Source organism: Schistosoma mansoni, chromosome 1 (genome assembly GCF_000237925.1).
Source record: "Schistosoma mansoni strain Puerto Rico chromosome 1, complete genome".
In the NCBI taxonomy this organism is placed as follows: Eukaryota; Metazoa; Platyhelminthes; class Trematoda; order Strigeidida; family Schistosomatidae; genus Schistosoma; species Schistosoma mansoni.
In genome coordinates, this window is record NC_031495.1 from 6,539,944 (window position 1) to 6,561,600 (window position 21,657).

The 21,657-nt window shown below is 33.6% G+C and overlaps 2 protein-coding genes and 1 non-coding gene across 3 annotated transcripts in view; all 3 read left to right on the forward strand.

The window, feature by feature from the left end:
• The window catches only part of Smp_124210 (putative ephrin receptor), a gene marked incomplete at both ends in the record, with an annotated part of 62,834 nt that extends 45,904 nt beyond the window's left edge, over positions 1-16,930 (forward strand). The window contains 5 exons of the mRNA XM_018793093.1: positions 362-490; positions 3,440-4,104; positions 6,619-6,756; positions 8,895-9,038; positions 16,898-16,930. Of these exons, the coding sequence (XP_018647640.1) occupies positions 362-490; positions 3,440-4,104; positions 6,619-6,756; positions 8,895-9,038; positions 16,898-16,930 (1,109 nt within the window). The remainder of the gene's footprint in view (positions 1-361; positions 491-3,439; positions 4,105-6,618; positions 6,757-8,894; positions 9,039-16,897) is intronic.
• The window catches only part of Smp_193900 (hypothetical protein), a gene marked incomplete at both ends in the record, with an annotated part of 52,070 nt that overhangs the window by 4,520 nt on the left and 25,893 nt on the right, over positions 1-21,657 (forward strand). The gene's annotated exons all lie outside the window — the stretch shown is intronic.
• On the forward strand, positions 3,013-3,079 carry Smp_tRNA_00901_Gln_TTG.1.1. Its single transcript has one exon. It is a non-coding gene (tRNA).

Below are 21,657 nucleotides of genomic sequence, written 5' to 3' on the forward strand. Positions count from 1 at the left end.
CTGAATGTACCTGTATCTCAGAGTTGATGTCCTCGAGTGAACATCAACTCTGAGATACAGGTACATTCAGCTGACGAGTCCCAAATAGGACGAAACTCGCGCCCTCCATTCCACTACTAGCCACTATCCATCTTTGCTTATAATGTTTGTGAATTAAGCCTATATGGAGGCAATACGCACAGTATGCACATATGCCAATTAGAGACTGACCAGTTGCAGTTCTAAAACATCAATGGGAAGATTCAAACAAACAATACTAAATGAATCTTAGTCTTAATCTATTTTTTGCTCTTATGTCAATATAAATAATAATAATAAATCTTTTATTTTCTGTATCTACACCATACTACTTATATTTCAGATTTTCTATTCAATTTATTTAAACCTGAAAAGAATAAAAATAAAATGAAATCTGTTTTACTTATTGACAATATACCAGTCAATATCATTCCATATCATCAAATTAGAATAATTAGTCAATTAAGTGAAAGTAAGTTAACAAGTTGATGTATATCTTTTGTTGTTTGAAACATATAGATAGGGTTTATAAAGAATGATTTATATAAGAGTAACACATATCAAGATTGTATTGACTATGAATGTTATGTTCTCTAGTTGATTAACTCAGAATACGGTTGACAACTACGACATTCGAAGCCTAGAGTCACAAAGTTAGAAGACAGAATAAAACTGGAGAAGTGTTTTGTTATGTAAGAATCAAAATGTACAAAAAATCATGGGTATTTATCGATATTATCGTTTTTTATAACATCATTATAATTCAGCCAATCCACAAGGGGACAGTTTATGCTACTGTCCAATCGTAGTATATCACGTTGATATTCTAGAAAGCTTCATCACGTTCTGACTAGATGGAAACACTTCGGCTTCTTTAGGGCCTCTGGAGGCTCCGTCGTAATTCTCAGAAGCCGTCTCAACAATGAACACAACGACTAAGTTGGTTAACACAGTTACTGTATACTCTAATGATCGATATATCAAGTAGCATTCCCGAACTTTCCTATTTACTGATTGAAATACCAAGTAAAATCAATTAAACATCTCGAACTAACTTGTATAGATGTCCAAACTTGAAATTTCATGCATTTATATGTATACGATACAGAACTATTGCTCAACATAAATAACGAATCTCAATATTTACATAAGATATTTGTTCAATATTTCTTTGTAAATTATAAATAACGAAAGATATAACTACAGTTATTGAGTCACATGAAAGCTGTAAATAATAAGACACCATTAAATTTTGCAGCAGTCTACGGTAATTCGTATTTAGATTGATTAGACTCTTCTAATACAGAATTGGATCCACTCGACTTATTAAACGAATGACACAAAATACTTCAATGATAGTCGCCAAATTATCAGAAGACGGATAGAAGTTGGAAGTTTAAGAGAAATCCAAATATTCAAGATGATAAATCCAAATTAGAATAACTATGTATATTTGGTGACAAACATGACTCTTGAACATAGCAAAACTGAAAAACGTAAAGTAAAAGAAATTAAACCAATGACTGCAATCGTCAGTGAGAAAATAGAGATTATCAGAAATGGTAACGTTATCCTTGAAGGAATGAACTAACATTCATTAAAACTAGGTAACCAGAGATCCTTTTGGTAAATACTACAAAACAACTGCTTAATAAATACACATGAAGCAAATGTATTTACTGATTTCACAGAAAATGGCTTCAATAGTTTCACGTTTTTAAATATTCGATCCTTCTAACAGCATTACATAACTGTTTGAAATACTTTGGTAGTACGAATATACTACCATGTAGAGTAACGAACCGGAAAGACGTCATATCAGAAGTGAGAGATTAAACTATCGATGCTACGGAATACCAGCGAACCATTTAAGGTGGGCGAATGTCAATAATCGAATTTCAACCAAACAGCAAACGGCATAACCCTCGCTACAATATCTGAATACTTCATATTTGATGATAGTCTGGAGTTTTGGACATTATTAGCTAGAAATGTGATACAATCTAAAGACATATTTGTCTAAGGCTTTCTTATTTCTACTTTTTTATCACTACAAATCAGGTTTTGGGTAAAGTTATCTGCAAATTAGAACAGACCTCTAAATACAACTTAAAATTACGTATAGTTTCTTAAATATCATCAACCGATGAAAGTTAGATAAATAATGAAACATGGAAACACCTAACATCTGCTTCGCCTTAATAAATGACTTCTCAGGAGTCTGAATCCAAGACCCTACCGCAGTAAATCAAATCCAGTTCCTTTGGTGTCACATACTAGTGCTTAACCTCTATATCACAGGGCCGGAAACTATCGGTCTACATTTCTAAATTCAGCCAATCCACGGCAGTGCTCAACTATTTCCCATTTTCTTCAGTGTATAAATACCTCACACTAGACATTATTAAACTCTTCTGGTCACGTCTTCTCAATATAGTTCCCCAATTACCTCTTGAAATTTGCCACTAACATATTAGTTTTCAATACAAATGATTTTGTTAATCATTGGATGCTTTTTAAAACACTAATGTACCTACGTCAGATATCAGTTCACAACCAGGAAGCAGTAGACGGTTATTTCATTTATTCTAGACAATTACCTAGCGTTCAAGTGAATTCAAAAAGAATGATTAAAAGTCTAATGTATTTCATACATAGAGCTCTTATCGAGCTCTCAGGATTATATATCTCTTAAAGATAAATGATTATAAAGAGCTTGTATCTAGTCGTCCAGATAGCTAACAACAGTCAAGAAGACAACATCCAGACGTTTGAGTGAAACTGATATTACTCTCAAAATCCAGACTCTATAAATCAATGCAACAATGGAAGAAGTTAATACTAAACTATTCTGAAAAAACATGACATCATTACTGAAGAAGTTGGTAAATTACAATTGAAAAGTTTAGCCATATAAGTTGGGAAGTTTCAAATAAACAATAGTAAGTCAATTTACAACTTCACCCTATTGCACATGCAAGTGGCTATCAGGACTCAGTGGATGAGTGGATAACACGATGGCATTTGAAGCGAAAGGTACTGGGTTCGAGTCCCAGAGTGAACATTAACTCTGAGATGGAGGTACATCTAGCTGACGAGTCCCAAATAGGACGGAACGCGCGTCCTCGTTTCCACTGCTAGTCACTATCTATCTTTGCTTACTAAACTATTCCGTTTATGGCAAACTTTCAGACTAAGATTAAGAATAATGATTATTAACTGAATAACAACCCATCTCATGTATCTTTGATCTATAATTTGAACCAAATTTTAATCGATCAACTACTTCTTTACGTATGACATTCATAAAGAACTGAATTACTTGAGATTCATTTAACCCCTTACTTTTTTAATGAAATCTTTGTTACATAATCGAAGAGTATGTTTGTTTACTTTCTTTTCCTATATTTCTTTCTGTAAGATAGATGTGGTTCAACTTATATGGCTAAACTTTTCAATTATAATTTACCAACTCCTTCAGTAATGATGACAAGTTTTTCCAGATCACATGATTCTGGTACAATATATTCACTAAAGAATATTGGTCCAACTGATAATGATTCAAAAATCAATAACATTATGATCTCAAATATTGTACAAAATAAATGGAATCAAGATTTCCAAAAATCTCCCAATGATAACCATCCAATTTTAACATTAAAAAATAATAATGATCATTTATTAGTAATGAATGATTTCACTGAATTACATAATGATAAACTGATTACATCATCACATCCCGATATAAATAACTCTCATTATATATATGTATTTATACAAGATTTCTCACATTTGGAAAGATTACGTAATAGACAATATGATTACAAGAACCTATTCTCTAAAGTACCATGGATTCAAAGAAGACAATCATCATCAACATCCATTGAAGTTCATCGTAAAATTAAAAAATTCTTAGGTTTAAATGAAAAATTAATGAAATTCATTAAACAGTATACTCAATTTGATCATGTGAATATTGTCAAATTTTATGGTTTAAGTATCATAGAAATATCAAAGGCATATTCTTTATGTTCAATGATTACAGAATTTTGTATAAATGGATCAGTTGATATGTATTTGAAAAATGTAAGTTATTATTGTTACTAGACTTAATGGTTACATTGAGTTGAATGAATTATCTGCATTATATAGATAGATAGAGAGAATAGATAGATAACTAGATAGATAGATTAGATTAGATAGATCGATAGAGAGAAAGAGAGAGAGATTAGATAAGAAAGATAGGTAGATAGATAGCAAGTAGCTAGCTAGCTGGATAGATAGATAGATCAGATAGATAGAGATAGGTAGATAGATTAGATTAGATAGATAGATAAATAGGTAGATCGATAAATTTTAGTACCGAGTTTCAAAGAAATACAAGGCATGTCACCTTATGGAAACTTAGCGCCTTGCACTTGGATCTGAAAAATAAGCTTACATGAATGCCATACAGAGAGGGGACGGATGAGAATTTATGTTACGTCACCTCAAGGTAAATGGTGCAGATTAGACGTGTAATTGGTCAAGTCTAGGACACTAGGTTACAGAAGAAATAGTAGACGAGTAATAAACAAAATTATTATAAGAGTTTAGATTGATAAATTTAGCACTTGACATCGATAAATGATCAAAAGTCAAAACATAATACATATTTTTCTCAATGGTATGATAATAATAAAAAATTTATGTGGATAGGAAACTTCATTGAAACCATGAATAAATCCCAGCTCGGTGACTATTGAAAATCTGATGGAACTTGGCAGGTGTTTTGTCTCAGTGCGGGTTTCATCAATAGTGCGCATCTATGAAACCCTAAGTGACAATCGATCTTGCATACGAACGCTTAACTTCCAGACCACCTAGCTGATATCCAACGGTGTCAATGTCCAACCTCAATAAATCTAGGACATTTGGTGAACAACTTCCATTTTCTTCGTTAGGTGCCTCACATCCGACACTGTTTGGCTCGACTGGTCACTACTTCTCATTAGAACTCCAGACATTTCGTCACGACGCTTGCAATTAGTAAGTACATGATGAATGTCAGTATGGGGTTACGGAGATTGTTAGAATTCACTGAAATCACGAACCAACCCTAAGTTAGATAGCAATTGATAACCTGGAAACACAGGACAGCCCTTCATCCTAGTACTTCAAAAAAATTCAACAATCTTCATAACTCAATACTGACAGTAAAAAAGAAAGGATAAATATTCGAATCAAGAATGAGGTATGGTAGAGATAAACATAAAAGGTGTTTAGGAGGTAAAAGTTTATCCTAAATGTCTTACGCATTGGATAACCTAGTCGCGATTGAGCTAAATGAGAAGCTAGATTTACCATTTTGAAAACGTAAATTACTTTCTCTGGAACTGATCCTAATGGTCACAACCACATGGAAGAGATACAATCTTGCTAATTTGCGTAGATTGTCCTGAATGTGATATAACACTGGACAAGCTTCTTCGATTTTAATGCCGTATTCAAAGTATCCTACATGAGAAATAATATTACATGTTCAAATGTACAAGTAACGCGTTTTGGACTTATTCAAGGTGTAACTTATGTAAACATTCGCGATTTTAACATATAGAATATGGTTTGCTTACTGAAATACTCCAGTCATTAACTTTAATCTATCATTGTAGACTTTATCAAGGTTACATTGAAGCTAGTATTAGAATGTGTAACACATGTTTCATTCTGTTTGAGACTCATCATCTGGATGCACATGTTCGTATTGTGATCCAAACCCGGTACCCTCCACTTAAACTACTAGAGAGTGACCTATTGAACTAACGAATCCAGATAGCAACTATACAGAAATATAATTGAAATCATCAGTCAATTGAAGCTAGACCACCATCGAAAACCTGGAAGCACTGGACGGCCGTTTCGTTCCATTATGAGACTCCTCAGCAGTGCTCATCCACGATCTCGCCTCACGAGATTCGAACCCAGGACCAAGATAAATATCCTGGAGTTTTAGTGAGAAGCAGTAACCAGTGGAGTTCAACCACGTCTGTTGTGAGATAACAACTCACTGAAGACAATTGGTGATCCGTTGCTCAAACTTCGTGGATTGGTTGAAGTTAAACATTACCACCGTTGGATCCCGGCTCAGTCGTCTATCGGTTGAGTGCTCTGGTGCGAGACTGGTAAGCTTTGGGTTCGAATCTCGCGAGGGAAACTAATAACAAATTGATTGTTAAAGGCTTAAAAATTCATAAAGATAGATAGATAGATAGAGAAATTATCATTGAGAAAGGATTGCTCAGCATTATAAGATGAAATGTTAACATTGAAATGAAATGTAATCCAGAAAACTCTTCGAGGAATCCATCTTTCTTATTTAATATCTCAAAGGGGTGGAGTTATTCTGTTTACTAAAAAACAATAAATATAATCTGTAAATTCACTTGGTATTATTTGTTTGAATCTTCGAGTCTCAGAGTGAAAATCAACTCTAGGACGCAGGTACATCTAGCTGGCGAGTCCCAAATAGGACGAAACGCGCGTCCTGGATTCCACTGCTAGCCACTATTCATCTTTGTTTATAATCTGTAAATATTTTATCTTTTTTAAAATTGTTTCCAGGTTTTACAAGGAAATCAACCAATTACATTAGATAATAATAACCATACTATTTCATTCAATTTATCTCAAACAATCAAAATGCTTTTACAAATATTATCTGGATTAGAATATCTTACATTGAATTCATATACAGTTGAAGTAAGTTATTGTTTATAATTTGGGTTTTTCTATTTTAAACTGTAACTTATAGTTAATTAATGTTTTATATTTGTTGAATTGTAACAATATTTTCAACATTATAAGCAAAGATAGATAGTGGCTAGCAGTGGAATTCAGGACGCGGGTTTCATCCCATTTGGGACTTGTCAGCTGGGTGTACCTCCATCTTAGAGTTGATGTTCACTCTGGGACTCGAACCCAGTAACTTTTGCTTGAAACGTCATCGGGTTATCCACTTAGCTACTGAGTCCTGATAACACTTTTAAACATTTTAAAGTAGAAAAGAAGCTGTAATTAACAAAATGGTCAATCCATGTCTAGTATTAAATGTGATAGTCTGGTGTTCAATCCAATGAGTATGCGGAGAGAAGAGAGGGAATGTGTACTAGGATCTAAATAATAATACTTAGTTGGATTGATATATATCATTCTGACAAGATGAATAATTCATCACAGTACCTAGCTGAGACTTGCATCTTGTTGTGTAAGTTCGCTAATTTAAGTAGTCCATTTAGGTGTATTCACAATAGAACAATAGGTTTATGATTTAAATATTATTATCGTCGAATCCATCAAAAAAAACTTGACGCAAAACAATCTGCGAAAATACAATTTACGGACGAACCAATCAGATTTAGGTTAAAAGGTCATCGATTTTGGCACAAAATTCATTCATCCATTTGGCTAAATAGCATTTTGGCATTTAAACTGATGTCAGCTCGTGATGAATACCCTAAATCTAATTCCTAACCCAAACGATCAATTTTAAATCATAATTCTAATTCTTGACACCGCTTTAGAACTCTCATTTAGTCCTAGTTAGTAGGTGGACATTCTCAAGATCACTTCACCATCGCTCGAATGTCGTCTATAAATTATAACCTCACCACAAAATCATCAAGTTTGGTTAGGAGCACTGTGAACTGACAAGAGATATGAAATGTCATTTTTTTAAAAAGTTATGCGAAAACACTCTTTTCCCTAGAATATATAAAAATTTAACCAGACCAACATAAACTACTGATAATACAGTTGACGATATTGTTTAACGTTGTTTAACCAAAAATTAACAACAATATTGCTCAAAGTTAAACATTAACACCGTTGGATACCGACTCAGTAGTCTAGAGGTTAAGGGCTCTGGCTCGAGACTGGTAGGTCCTGGGTTCGAATCTCACGAGGCGGGATCGTGGGTGAGCACTACTGAGGAGTACCACAATAGGGTGAAACGGCCATCCAGTGCTTCCAGGTTTTCCATGATGGTCTAGATTTAATCGACTTATGATTTCAACTATGGAAATACTAAATTCTCCACAAAACCCCCTCTGATCAACAACAATATTCTCCCAAGAATGATAGTCCGTAATTTCTATTGTCAGTTCAATGTTCCATTTGAATACTGACTTAATATACTGTAGTGAAGGAGAACACATGTAAGGACAACAGATTATATCTTGCACCAAATTACGGAGTTATTTGGTAAAATAGTAAAAACATACTCCAATACTTCATTTAAAAAATGTTCATTAATTGTCTCAGACTTCATTGTTCCTACATTTTCATACCAATCGCTTTCTGTTCCCGTTCTGTTCACTTCGATCTTCTCAACCTTCTGCTACCAGACACATTCTATTCCTGACTATCGTTATATACTATGGTACGGTCTACTTATATCCGTCTAAGTAGTATATGGTGAGGGTCAGGCATAGAATGTACTTTGGCAAAAGATCGGTAAGGAAAGAACAGGAATGAAGCGCAATCGGTACGAAAATGCATGAACAATGAAATCAGAGAAGACGGATCGATATTTACAGAAGGAACAGTTAAGATCGATAGAATTGATCGTTATTTTGCAAATTAACAGTTGACTGTATGGTTGTCAGAATTTAGTGAGATAGTCTGTAATTTGTGCTTAAATACATTCGACTGTCCGCACTCGTGTTCTGTTCACTACAATACTACTTATGCCGACATAAGTAGCACACAACGCAATACCATCCATAGATGATAAGATGTTCAGTTATCAAAGAAACTGACAACCTGTCAGTATTCGACGATTTATCCACAAAATTGTCTTTCAACTTACATTGTCTATTTTACTTACTTAATCTTTTTAGAATTTCACCAGTAAATCTGTATTTCTGGATGGATGTTTCAATTGCAAATTAAAGATTCAATTTAATTCAGTAGTATGTTCTAATAAACAATATCCTACAATTGACAATAACAAAATCAATGATGGTTTCTTTCAACCGTTATTAGTAAGCAAATATGTTTGTTTTGTATTTTTGTTCACTGTTAGATAAACGTCTTTTTTTATTTTGAGAACAAAATATTCGGTATTCCAATGAAAGAGTTTACATCACAGACTGATCGTTATTAGATAGGTACTAAAAACTAGAGTATACGAAACGACTGCTTTCTCCTACCTAGTACGGTACTCCACAGTAATAAACAATCATAACCCTACAAGGAATCGTGATGAGAACATTTTGGTTTCGTAATGAGCGCTTAAACTTAAGATCATTGGTTCGTCATTTAATGGTTGACATGTTTTATATGACGATATTGTATGATTATTATTCATTTCAAGCGTGATATTTGTCTTACATCCGACAAGTCATTTATTCAGTTATGGATTGTAAATAAATTCCTTGAAACCTATTAGTCTTTGAAACTAAGGTCTCACTCATATCGTTATAGATTCGGGGATCTTAAACTGATTTATTGAGAAAACCAGTGAAGTATATATGATATTTACTATTTGTGTAAGCCCCTCAGAAGTTGGTCTAATTAAGATATAACCTAACCAAAATGAAAGAAACGTAATCCAGTTGTTGTTTGAATAATTCGTATAACTATTGACTAACATCACATGAGTTCATTTGAATGAAACGCATACTTAAAGACGTTTGGTTAAGGATTACCAATAGATGTCTTGATTGTTTAATGCTTATTACTTTTCTTGGTGGATTTTAGTTCTTTGAGCGGGATGGTTTGGTCGTGGAGTCTTCACTCTTCTTTCGAACAACATAATCAGCACAAAATTCAGGTGGAAATGAAGTATTTGAATTTCTCCATACACAGCTTGTTCTGTTGGTCTCGATCTTGATTGGTTATTGTCGACCTTTAATTCGTTATTATCTATCTCTTCATATGACCATCATCGGTTAAATTATCATTAGAAATCACAAGTTCTTCAACTTTAAGCTTTGGTCTCATTGGTAACGAACACATTTCAAGTTGTAGAGGACACCATTTAGTATTTACAACTTTTAAGACTGCTACAACAATCTAACAACCAAGTTATCTTTTACATTTCCAACTAGATGATAAATGGTACATCTGTAAGGTGGTTAGAAGTTGTCTGCAGGAAACCCTGAACCTGGGTTCTCTATTGGCAGGTATTCGTCACCCAAGAATACTTTCAATCTTAACGAAACTGATGCTTCCTGAAGAATTTGAACACGGTTTTACAATCTGAGACATTATAATTCAGTGATTTGAACAGCCACTGACCTTCTGCAGAACTTATATATTCACGCTTATTGATCACTAAATAATCATCGATGTCATATTCATCTAATGCCTAGTGTCGGTAGAAGTTTCAAAGTTTACAGGGTTCATCAGTGCTATCAAAATTACAGGTATGTCTTGATAGTAAATGCCAACTAACATGAAGCCTGGGTCCTGAGTTTCCTGCTTCGACTGTCTCTAACATCTCGGTGTAGTGCACCCGATGCTAAGTTCCTTGAAATAGTAGCCACATCACAACGTGATTAGTAGAATTCTACCACTAATTAAAAAAATCAATTCATTATCACTTTAGCCATCAATCAGGGATCAATCAATGTAGGCATATCTCCATTTGCAAAACAGACATGAAAATGTAGAATTTTGAGTTGAATTATGTTTTGTATCCTAGATATCGATGAAACCTGAGACTAGCATTACTCTTAGTTAGGAACCCTTTAGCTCAATACACCGTTATTCTAGTTTAAATGTTCATAATAAAATTTAAATTCAGTACATACTGTTTCAATCTTCAGTGAGTTATCTATGAGGTTAATATAGTCTACATATAATGATTATCAAAATTTTAGTCTACTTAATGTGGAGGTGACGATCCGATCATTAATACCGTTCGCCAATATGTACTGATCTAAAAACAGTCTTGAATATGATGGAAGACATAATTACTTATATTGTAGGAAACAAGAAGACGAGTGTGGACAATCGAATATCTCAGTAAAATCTGACAACTATACATGTTGTATCCCGTGGGAAATTATGAATGGTAACTTTGAGAACTATTTATGGACTAATATGACACGTATATTTCATATTGTATGATTGTTAAGTAACTTAACTATTCATATTCGTGTTCCTCTTATTATAAGCTTTATTTTGATCTATGAACTATTATTATACGATTTACCATTCTTGAGTTATACCCAGTCAATTAATTATTGCTCCCCCTATTCACAGCCACATTTGGTTAACTCTTGTACAAATGTTATTTTCCATTTTATTGGTACGATGTGGTCAGTTTGTTTGGTATATGAACCCAGTATATTTGAGAATAATGATTCATATTGGAGAGGCTGTTATTGGTGTTCTGTACTTTACTGGATGGGCTAGGCAGAAAGCAGGATTGATAAGTACTTAAGACCGCTCATACGGATATTGTGAATCGTTGGACGATCAATAATCTCACTTCTCTCTGATTGGCGGAGGTTATAACGTTCATATAATAACAGAGCACTTAAGCAATCGATATAACAATACAGTAAACAGTTAATTCGCAAACTATCAATCAATTGTCTCATTCTTGACCATTCCTTCTGCAAATATCAGTCCATAGTCACCGATCATCATTGTTCATGCATTTTCATACGGAATGCGTTCTCTTTCCATTCTCTCCTTATCGATCTTCTAGTGAAATACATTCTCTGTTCTCTTTCCATTCTCTCCTTATCGATCTTCTAGTGAAATACATTCTCTGCCTGACCATCGTTATATACTACTTATGTGGATGTAAACAACCTACACCACAATATCATACTGACTCATGAAAGTTATACCTTGTTTACTAAACCTTCTCTTAATTTCCATTATTTGTAGCTAAATAATGAATTCACCAACGATTACCTTCATTCAACAATCAGAAAAGATACTAAGAGATTAGATAAATATGATATTCATCAATCATTCAGAATGAATCCTTCTTATAATAATAATAACGTACAACAATCATTTAGTTGTATGAATAATGATAATCTTTATGAAATGTATCAAATAATTATTACCAAGGTAACATTACTCAATGAACATACTAAGGGTATAGATAATAAAATAGAAAATTTGAATCAATCATCAACATCTATACTACTAACAACCAATTGTTATTTAAGTAATATATATTCATTTAGTCAATTAATAATTGAATTAATTATGGCGCAATTAATGTTAGAAAATAAACATAAATTTATTGATATTATTCAATTATTCAATAAAAATCATAATGGTCATTGTTATCAGAATATGAATCTATTAGATAGGAATTCTGTTTCAACTTGGAATTTAAACTCTTCATCAGCAGATAAGTTTTCTAGTTCGAATACATCATATCTATATCCAACTTCTATTGTACATAATCTTTTACAATCAACACACCACCACCACCACAACAACAACAACCACAACAAGAACATCTAGATACTAGTGAGGATAAGTATAAAGATATGAAACATTCATTGATTTCATCGGATAGGACTATTGAATGTCAAACACTTCCAACTATGAAACAATTATCCAATCCTTCATGTCATAGTCTAACCAATAGTCCTAATCTTAATACAACACTTCCAATGATCCATTCACATGTAATACATTCCAATCATTTAATAAATGATAATGAACTATTACAATTATTGAATCAACTTATAATGAATCAACCAATTTATCATTTAACACATAATTTATATTTGAATTATTTATGTCAATTTATCCACTACTTAATACCATATAGTAGATTAGATGAATTACTTATTCAATGTAGATATCCTTCTATATCAATGAATGGATTATCATTTAAAGATATAAGAAAACAATTAAAATTAGCAGCTAATATGGTGTCATTCATGACATGTAATATGAATAAATCTATTGTAAATAATCATCATATACATGAAAGTTTAATTGATTTAAATGAAAAGTAGGTTGATATTTTTTGGTTATATCGATGAAATTGAGTGATACATTCACGATTGTCTTCAATGAGTTACTATCTCACAACAGATATTAACACCGTTAGATGCCGGCTCAATGGCCTAGAGGCAAAGCATTCGCACGTGATACCGTTACGTCCAGCGTTGGAATCTCGCGAGGCGGGATCGTGGATACGCACTGTCGAGGAGTTCCACGATAAGACGAAACAGCTGTCCAGTGCTTCCACGTTTTCCATGGTGATCTAGTGTCAATTGACTCATGATCTCAACTATTCAAATTATTATAATATCCACAAAAACCCCTTCTGATATTATTCAGCATTTTCTCAATAATGACTGGCTTCAAGAGGTATTTCCTGGAGTTCTAGTTTGAAACAGCGACCAGTGGAGTTCAATAGAGTCTGTTGTGAGACTGTAACTCATTGAAGACAATGGTGGATGTGTCGCTCAATTTCGTAGATTAGTTGAAGTTAAATATTAACAACGTTGGACGCCAACTCAGTGGTTTAGAGCTTAAGCGTTCTCACGCGATACCGTTAGGTCCCGGGTTGGAATCTCACGAGGCGGAATAGTAGATGCGCACTGTTGAGGAGTCCCACAATAGGACGAAACGGCTATCCAGTGCTTCCAGGTTTTTGATGGTGGTCTAGCTTTAATCGACTCATGATCTCAACTATTCAAATTGCTATAATATCCACAAAAACCCCTTTGTTTATATGTTTGTGAATTTTCAGAAAGTAGTAATTTGATAATGTCATTAAAAATCAAGATGCTTTTTTCATAAATAGAAATCATTTAGAGAATTAAGATAAATAAAGAACTGCCTAACAGACTGTTTAAGATAATATAATAGTGGGCATTCACAGATCCAAGACCATTAGGCTTTTCGTTAAGTTCAATAAACTTAGATGAAATCGGGACCTTGTTGCCATATATTTTCAATTTTAGTCGTATTACAATTCAGCTAAACCGTGATCAAATGACGTTGATGATAATAATCTCAATCTTGACATGTTTAAACATTCCAAATGTTCAATAGAGATTTGCAGATAACTTTTAAACCTAGTGAGCTAGGGATGTTCCATGCAGACGTAGGCAGAGCATAAAGATACTTTTTTCTATGTTGTGCTTCCCGCAATCACTGCAGTCGATTTTTCAAATGACATTTGATTCGTTTCCGTTTGACGTTTTATTCTTTGTCCTGATTATCATTTGTTCTTAAGATTTTATAAGTTTCAGCGCTAAATCTAGTCCTAGTGGCCTCTAGCAATTTGTCTGTGATCTTGCAGTTCTTTTTCATGTGCGGCAAAGCTATCGACTTGCTATTTTTCTTCGTTGATTATGCATTTAATGATAGCTTTAATAAATAATTATTTATGTAATCCACTGGGTTGTCATTATACTAAAACACATACACCAGGTTTTCTCTCTTTTATTTCCGTGTAATTGTGATGTTGTAATGAGTCTTCACTCTTTTGAATAGCATTTATAAACACCCTATTTTATAAGCCATAAGGTTGCTACTATTATGGTGGAATATTTATTGAGCATTAGTTCGTTTCCGATGTATTTAAGTTACCAGTTTTCCAGTATTGGTTTCGGTCATCAATATATCCGAAAATAGTAGTTTATTGTCTTACTATGCTTCTAATACGAACTTTATAACACTCAATACGTTAATTGATCAGACTATAAATCGTCTTTAGCTGGTTTTTTTGATGTTCACAAATGTGTCATATACAAAGCAAATCCAAATGTTTGATTTGACCACTGATAAAGCTGAAGATTTCAGCCTCTACATTACTACTCCTACGATAAATCCGGATACCGGTAAGCACAACGGGACTCCCTTGGTTTGCTTGTATGCTTTGCTATTGAACTGGTAATAAGTTGTTAGATATAGGTCCATGAGGTAATTTGAACGACGGAAACTCTCAAAACATATCAAACTTCATACTGATAAGTATCATTCACTTACTGAGGACTAGAACCGAGGGTAAATAAAAGGAGTTATAGCGAGAAGCCATAACCAGTAGAATAGAGACTGAGGCTGTTACCCACCAAAGATAGTGAAAGATATTTGCGGAATATCATAAATTGTTAGACGTTAGACATATACATCAATGGTTTCAGGCTTAGTGGTTTAGTAGTGAAGCGTTTATTTGCTTCACGAAAGATACTAGATTCTATCTCCTCCAGTGTGCCTATGGATGCACACTCTTAAGAAGTCCCAAAATACGACGAAACATCTGTCAAGTACTTCTAAGTTTTCATCACATACCAAAATTAGATCGACACGTTGTCTCAATTAAAATCAACATTCGTCACAACCTCCATACTATTATGGCAATCATCATTTCACTTCTAAACAATTAGAAGCGATTTAATGAATTCATGACTTTTATTATTATGATTTCATCTTTTCGTATAGCATTTTTCTTACCATTTTGGTTTATATTCTAGCCAAGATGTAACGACAATAAATCCATCTTAAAAATTAAGTCGGAAGAACTGAGATTGGAACACAACTGGTTGATTACAAGTCCCTGAAACTATTCATGAAAGGCATTCTACACAAATTCCTGGATTACATTTCATACAATGTAAATATACTTTAGTTTCAATGATTAAAACGATCAAAGATTCTATTAATGAACATTTCTATGTACATTCATTCATTAATTCAATTGTATAAATACAAGAAGGAATTTGAACATTGATTACATAGAAAGTATTGTACAATGAAAAGTAAAGCAAAATCGATATAAAGTGTAAAAATAGTGATAATTACCTTGGTAATAATTCAAGCTATTTTTTTGTACAAATACATTTTTTTCTTCGCAAATTGTTTTTTTTTCTGTTCTTCGCGCGCGTTTCGTCCTATTTGGTACTGGGTTCGAGTTCCAGAGTGAACATCAACTCTGAGATGCAGGCATATCCAGCAGACGAGTCCCGAATAGGACGAAACGCGCATCCTGGATCCCAATGTTTGTCACTATCCATCTTTGCTTATATTGTTGAAATGTTTTTATTTTTCAAGATTAAGATTTGGTGGATACTGTAAGTATAAGAAAAGATTTCACTTAGTCTTAAATATGTTTAAGTTTTTATATGTTTACTGGTCTTAACAATATTCGAATACTATTTATCATAACCTATGATATACACGGCTTGAAATTTTATTAGAATTGAAAAAGAATGGACTGAATCAGTAATTTTATATAGTTGAGATCATGAGTCAATTGAAGCTAGACCATCATGAGAAATCTGGAAGTACTGGACTGCCGTTTCGTCCTATTGTGGGACTCCTCAACAGTGCGCATCCACGATCCCGCATCACGAGATTCAAACACAGGACCTATCAGTCTCGCGTGTGAACGCTTAACCTCTAGACCACTGAACCTGACGGCATCCATGGTGTTATTGTCTAACTTCGACAAATCCACGGAACCGAGCAACCATTCACCATTGTCTTCAGTGAGTTACTATTTCACTACAGACCCAGTTGGACTGGTCATCCCTTTTCACTAGAACTCCAGAAACTACCTCTTGAAACTTCAATTGACTCATGATCATAACCATAAAAAATTACTAAAATCTCCACAAAACCCCCTTCTGATAATGAATTTGTAATTGTTGGTTAAATACAATTTTTTTTTAACAAAATCATTTAACATGAAATATTATAGTTCAGAGAATGATCTTTGACAGGATTGGAGATATGCACCGTGGAAAAATTCGATTCTAATATCCTTAATTTACAATACATGATTCAAACTGAGTTCATATATGGATAACAGTTCATTTACACAAAAACTTTATCAAATTATTATTATCACTGTCACCATTTATTTAATATTATAGTTTGTATTTAGTATTCTTTTCTTTAGGTTGTTATTATAGGGATTTCTGAAGATTATTGAATTTCCATATCATATCAAGGTTCATTCACAGATAGATAACCATTGGAAACCAGAAAGCAATGAACACCTGTTTTTGTTTCCTACTATGGGAAGATGAGTCGAACCCAAAACCTTCGAGTTACACTATTAGCGCTTGACGTTTAAACCATTGAGTCATTATCCAATAACTAACATGTACGAATTCAATCCATTTTCAACATTGCAATTTCATAATCGATTATTGTAGATGATATGTGTATCACATACGACAAGGATGAAAATTCATTTTATCTACAATAATATACATATGTTCTTTATATCACAGTGTGTTCTTCATATTTTGTCCCTATGCAATTTTGAATTCTTACATGATAATGAAAACAAACTTTTGAATAAACATCTTTTTCATCATCAGAAGGGGTTTTGTGGAGATTTTAGTAATTTTTTAAAGTTGAGATCATGAGTCGATTGAAGCTTTAAGAGGTAGTTTCTGGAGTTCCAGTGAAATGCACTGACCAGTGATATTTAACCAGGTCTGTTGTGAAATAGTAACTCTTTGAAGATAATGGTGAATGGTTGCTCGATTCCGTGAATTGGTTAAAGTTGGACATTAACACCGCTGGATGCTGACTTAGTGGTGTAGAGGTTAAGCGTTTCACGCGCGAGACTGATAGGTCCTGTGTTCGAATCTCGCGAGACGAGATCGTGGATGCGCACTGTCAAGGAGGAGTCCCACAATAGGACGAAACGGCCGTCCAGTGCTTACAGGTTTTCCATGATGGTCTTGCTTCAATTGACTCATGATCTTTTTCATCAGTTAACTAAATTAATTTGTATGTGACATTCATGAAACGTCTTTTATCAAACGACCTTCTGTTTAATTAAAAGAAAAAAATATGTATTTTGTATGTATAAGATTTAAAGCTAATGAAATGGATAGAGTTTTAACTTGATTCGTTATATTTTTATGCTTCAAAATCATAACTGATAAATATTTGCTTATACTCAAAGATGTTTAAATTAACCATCTTAGTATAAGAAAAAAGACAAGATTTGAGTTGAAAAAAAACATACCAAGAACCAAGATGCATCGGACGTATGTTTTCCTATAGTATGGGATTCGACAGTGGTTAATATTTATGAACCGACCTAGGATCGATATTAAGATCTTTGATGATTATATGTGATGTGTTTAAGGTTATAATAATCAAATTCCATTGAGTTCAAGTAGAACGAAGATCTCAAGTAATACTGAATTAGTAACTACATAAGATGACACCGCCTACAAGATTCTGCAGAATACATCCACCTAAATAACCGTTCTTAGCATTTCAACCTTGAAGTAATTTGTATATGAGGAGAGACGGATCAAAATCTTTTTTTTTCAGTTCAAAAGTCATGGTTTACGTTAGAACAATGATGAGTATCATAACTGAAACAAGTAAATTTAAAAATCTCATAGCCTTATGAATTCTTGAACAAAATTTATTTCTCTTAAACAAATAAAACAACTTCGTATGGTGGACAATCATAAATTAGGCGCCTGCCATATTTATTTCTTGAGGATCATGAAGCCTACAATGATGACTGGTTAGAAATCAGGATTGTTTAATATTTGGCCAGAACTTTTATATCTACCAGGGTAATTTAAAATCTAGGTGTTGAATCTTACTATTCTCCACTTATGAAACTACCATAATTATGTAAAGACAATACTTTGAAATTCCCAGAAAAAATGTTATTGAACCACTTCCGTATGAATATATTGAACTGAGGATTCTTAAATAATGTTATTTTGGAAAGATAATATTCTCCGATACAGAACTTTCTCACTCTGACTCATTAACTCAGTCTACTTTAATAAATATAATGATCATTGAAATCACGAACCGATTTAATTTAAACCTCCATTGGAAACCTGGAAGCACCAGACGGCCGTTCCCTCAGCAATGCGCATCAACGATCTAGCACGCGTGACTCAAAACCAAGACCTTTGGTCTTTCGCGCCAACGTCTACTAAGGGCGGCCTGCTTAAACATCTGGGCTACCTGTTTCCCGGCATCTATATATTTCAACAAGTTATCTAATATTGTTTGTTTTGTACCAAATAATATAATATTGAATAAAGCTAATAATAATAATAACAACATATTGATCACTGAGCCAAGATCCAATAGTGTTAATGTCTGACCCACCAATGATATTGGAAGATGGTCACGCAGTGTCTTGCATTGACTGAGGTTAAGCATTAACACGATTTGCTTTTGACTCGGTGGTCTATAGTTTAAGCATTCGCACGTGACTGAAGTTCCTAGATTCGAGTGCCGCATACGGAATTGTGGATGCGCACTACTGACGAGTAACATACTTATACCAAAAACGGCCATCCAGTGCTTCTAGGTGGTCTTATTCAGATTCCCTAATGATTCAATGAAATTCAACAATCTCCACACCCTATGTTGAGAAATATCATAGTCTGTGAACAAAACATAATAAACAAACATGTGTACAATAGCTGACATCAGCTAATAACTTGATGGAAATGTTATTTTGATGTTAATGGGCATAAAATTTGTATGACAGTATTTTACAGTCAGAATCAATGCACATATATTTGCTCTGGAATAAAGTCTTAGGAGTCAAACTAAGTATCGAAATTTTGGAAATAGTAATGTTAAAACCAAAATTTTTCAATGACCTACCAAACAAATCTATTTTAAAGGTATACTAAAAGTTATATTGAAATGACGATTTTGGGGAAATCACATTTTGGAAAAGTTTCCTCGGAGGCGATATCACCGTACAAAATATGACTAAATAAACGCTAAATCTCTGAGAAAAACTTTGTACCCAGCAAAGCTTCGTATCTCCTACTCCAGTAAGCCTATTATTCATAAGTGTGTTAGGTAAAACTTTTTTCGGTCACACCGATGTACATCTAGACGTTTGCATGCTTTCAAGAGGCAGGTTGCATTGGCCTCACAAAGTAAACACCTTCAAAATGCATTTCAGAACGCTATCCGAAATAGGATCTAAGAGGTGACTTCAAAGCATCGAAAGAAAATCGCATCAACCATAGGTACGTTAACCTTTCAGAATCACCTTTCCGAATACTCTAAAGAGCCAAATAAGTTGGATCAAAGGGAGGTCGGGCCAAAAACTTAAGGCCTGGAACCTGAACGTTGAAGTAACATGTGACATCTCTCATCCTTACGTAGCCTAAACAGCCATTTCACTATGAATTGTTGTTTTGCACCTTTTATTATCATATTTCCATCACTTTTGTATTATACTTCCTAAACCACGATCAGTTATCACTACCGTCATACAATTTTTCATAATTACTATCTAATCCTTACTTTCACCAATACGTTTTTCATTGCTTCATTATATCCTTCAAATAAACAATTAGTTGCCTCTAAACGTTTTAACCAGTAAGTTATTTTCATCTACCCATTCTCCGTTAACCTTCACACCATCATACAACTTTTTTTTGATACATGAAATCACTGAACACTTTATGATGTAAGTTCTGCCTATTTTTCTTTAGATTCATTTTGAAAAAGATTTCTCGGAGGCGATATCACCGTACAGAACACGACAAAATAAATCTCTAAACTTCTGAGAAAAACTTTATACTCAGCAAAGCTTCGTATTTCCTACTCCAGTAAGCCTTTTATTCATAAGTGTGTTAGGTATAACCTTTTCTTTCAAACACACTGATGTACATCAATACGTTTACATGCTTTCAAGAGGCAGGTTGCATTAACCCCACAAAGTAAACACCATCCGAAATAGCTTCTAAAAGGCGACTTCAAAACAATGAAAGAAAATCTCATCAACCGTAGGCACGTTAACCTTCCAGATTCACGTTTCCGAATACTCTGGAGAGCAAAATAAGTGGGATCAAAGAGAGGTTGGATCAAAAACGTAAAGGCTGGACGTTTTTCATTTCTTCTTTATATCCGTCAAGTGAGCGATTATCTCTAAAACGTTTTGACCAGCAAGTTATTTTCATCTTCCCATTCTTTGCTAACCATCAGATCACTAAACAATTTTCTTTTGATACATGAATTCACTGAACACTTTATGATGTAAGTTCTCTCAATTTTTATTCAGACTCATATATTTATTAAGATACAATAGAAAAGATTATAAAGCTTTAGAGTAAATGATTTTGTCATGAAAGTAAAAGCTTCTTCAGTATATTCCAAACTTCATCCAAAAATACAAAATCTTCTTCACTTATGACTTAATGTTTATTATTTATCAAATAAGAAAGAATGATAGTAATCTATTCATTTATTTAACGCTTATCTATTACGTCTTACATGATGAATTAATTCAATTTTAACATGCACTCATCCCTATAAATAAAGAAGCCAAGACATAAATAGTGGGACGTTTCCGTAAAGAAAACCAACACAAAGAGAAACCTTTTTATTGCTTTAAGTAAATAGTTTTTTTCTCTTAGCATGTGTAGCTTTCTCAAATAGTTCAGATATTTACCAAAAAAAATTATTTTGACCGTAATTGATTTCTTTTTTCATCGATAGCATCATTGAGATGTTAGATAGTTGTTAGATGGTTGTCAAAACAAAAAAACCTAAGGTTTTTCATAGTTGAAATCATGAGCCGATTGAAGCTAGACCACCATCGGAAAGCGGGAATAACTGGAAGGCCGTTTCGTCCTATTAGGGGACTCCTCCTTGACGATGAGCATCCGCAATCCAGCACTCGCTTTAGAC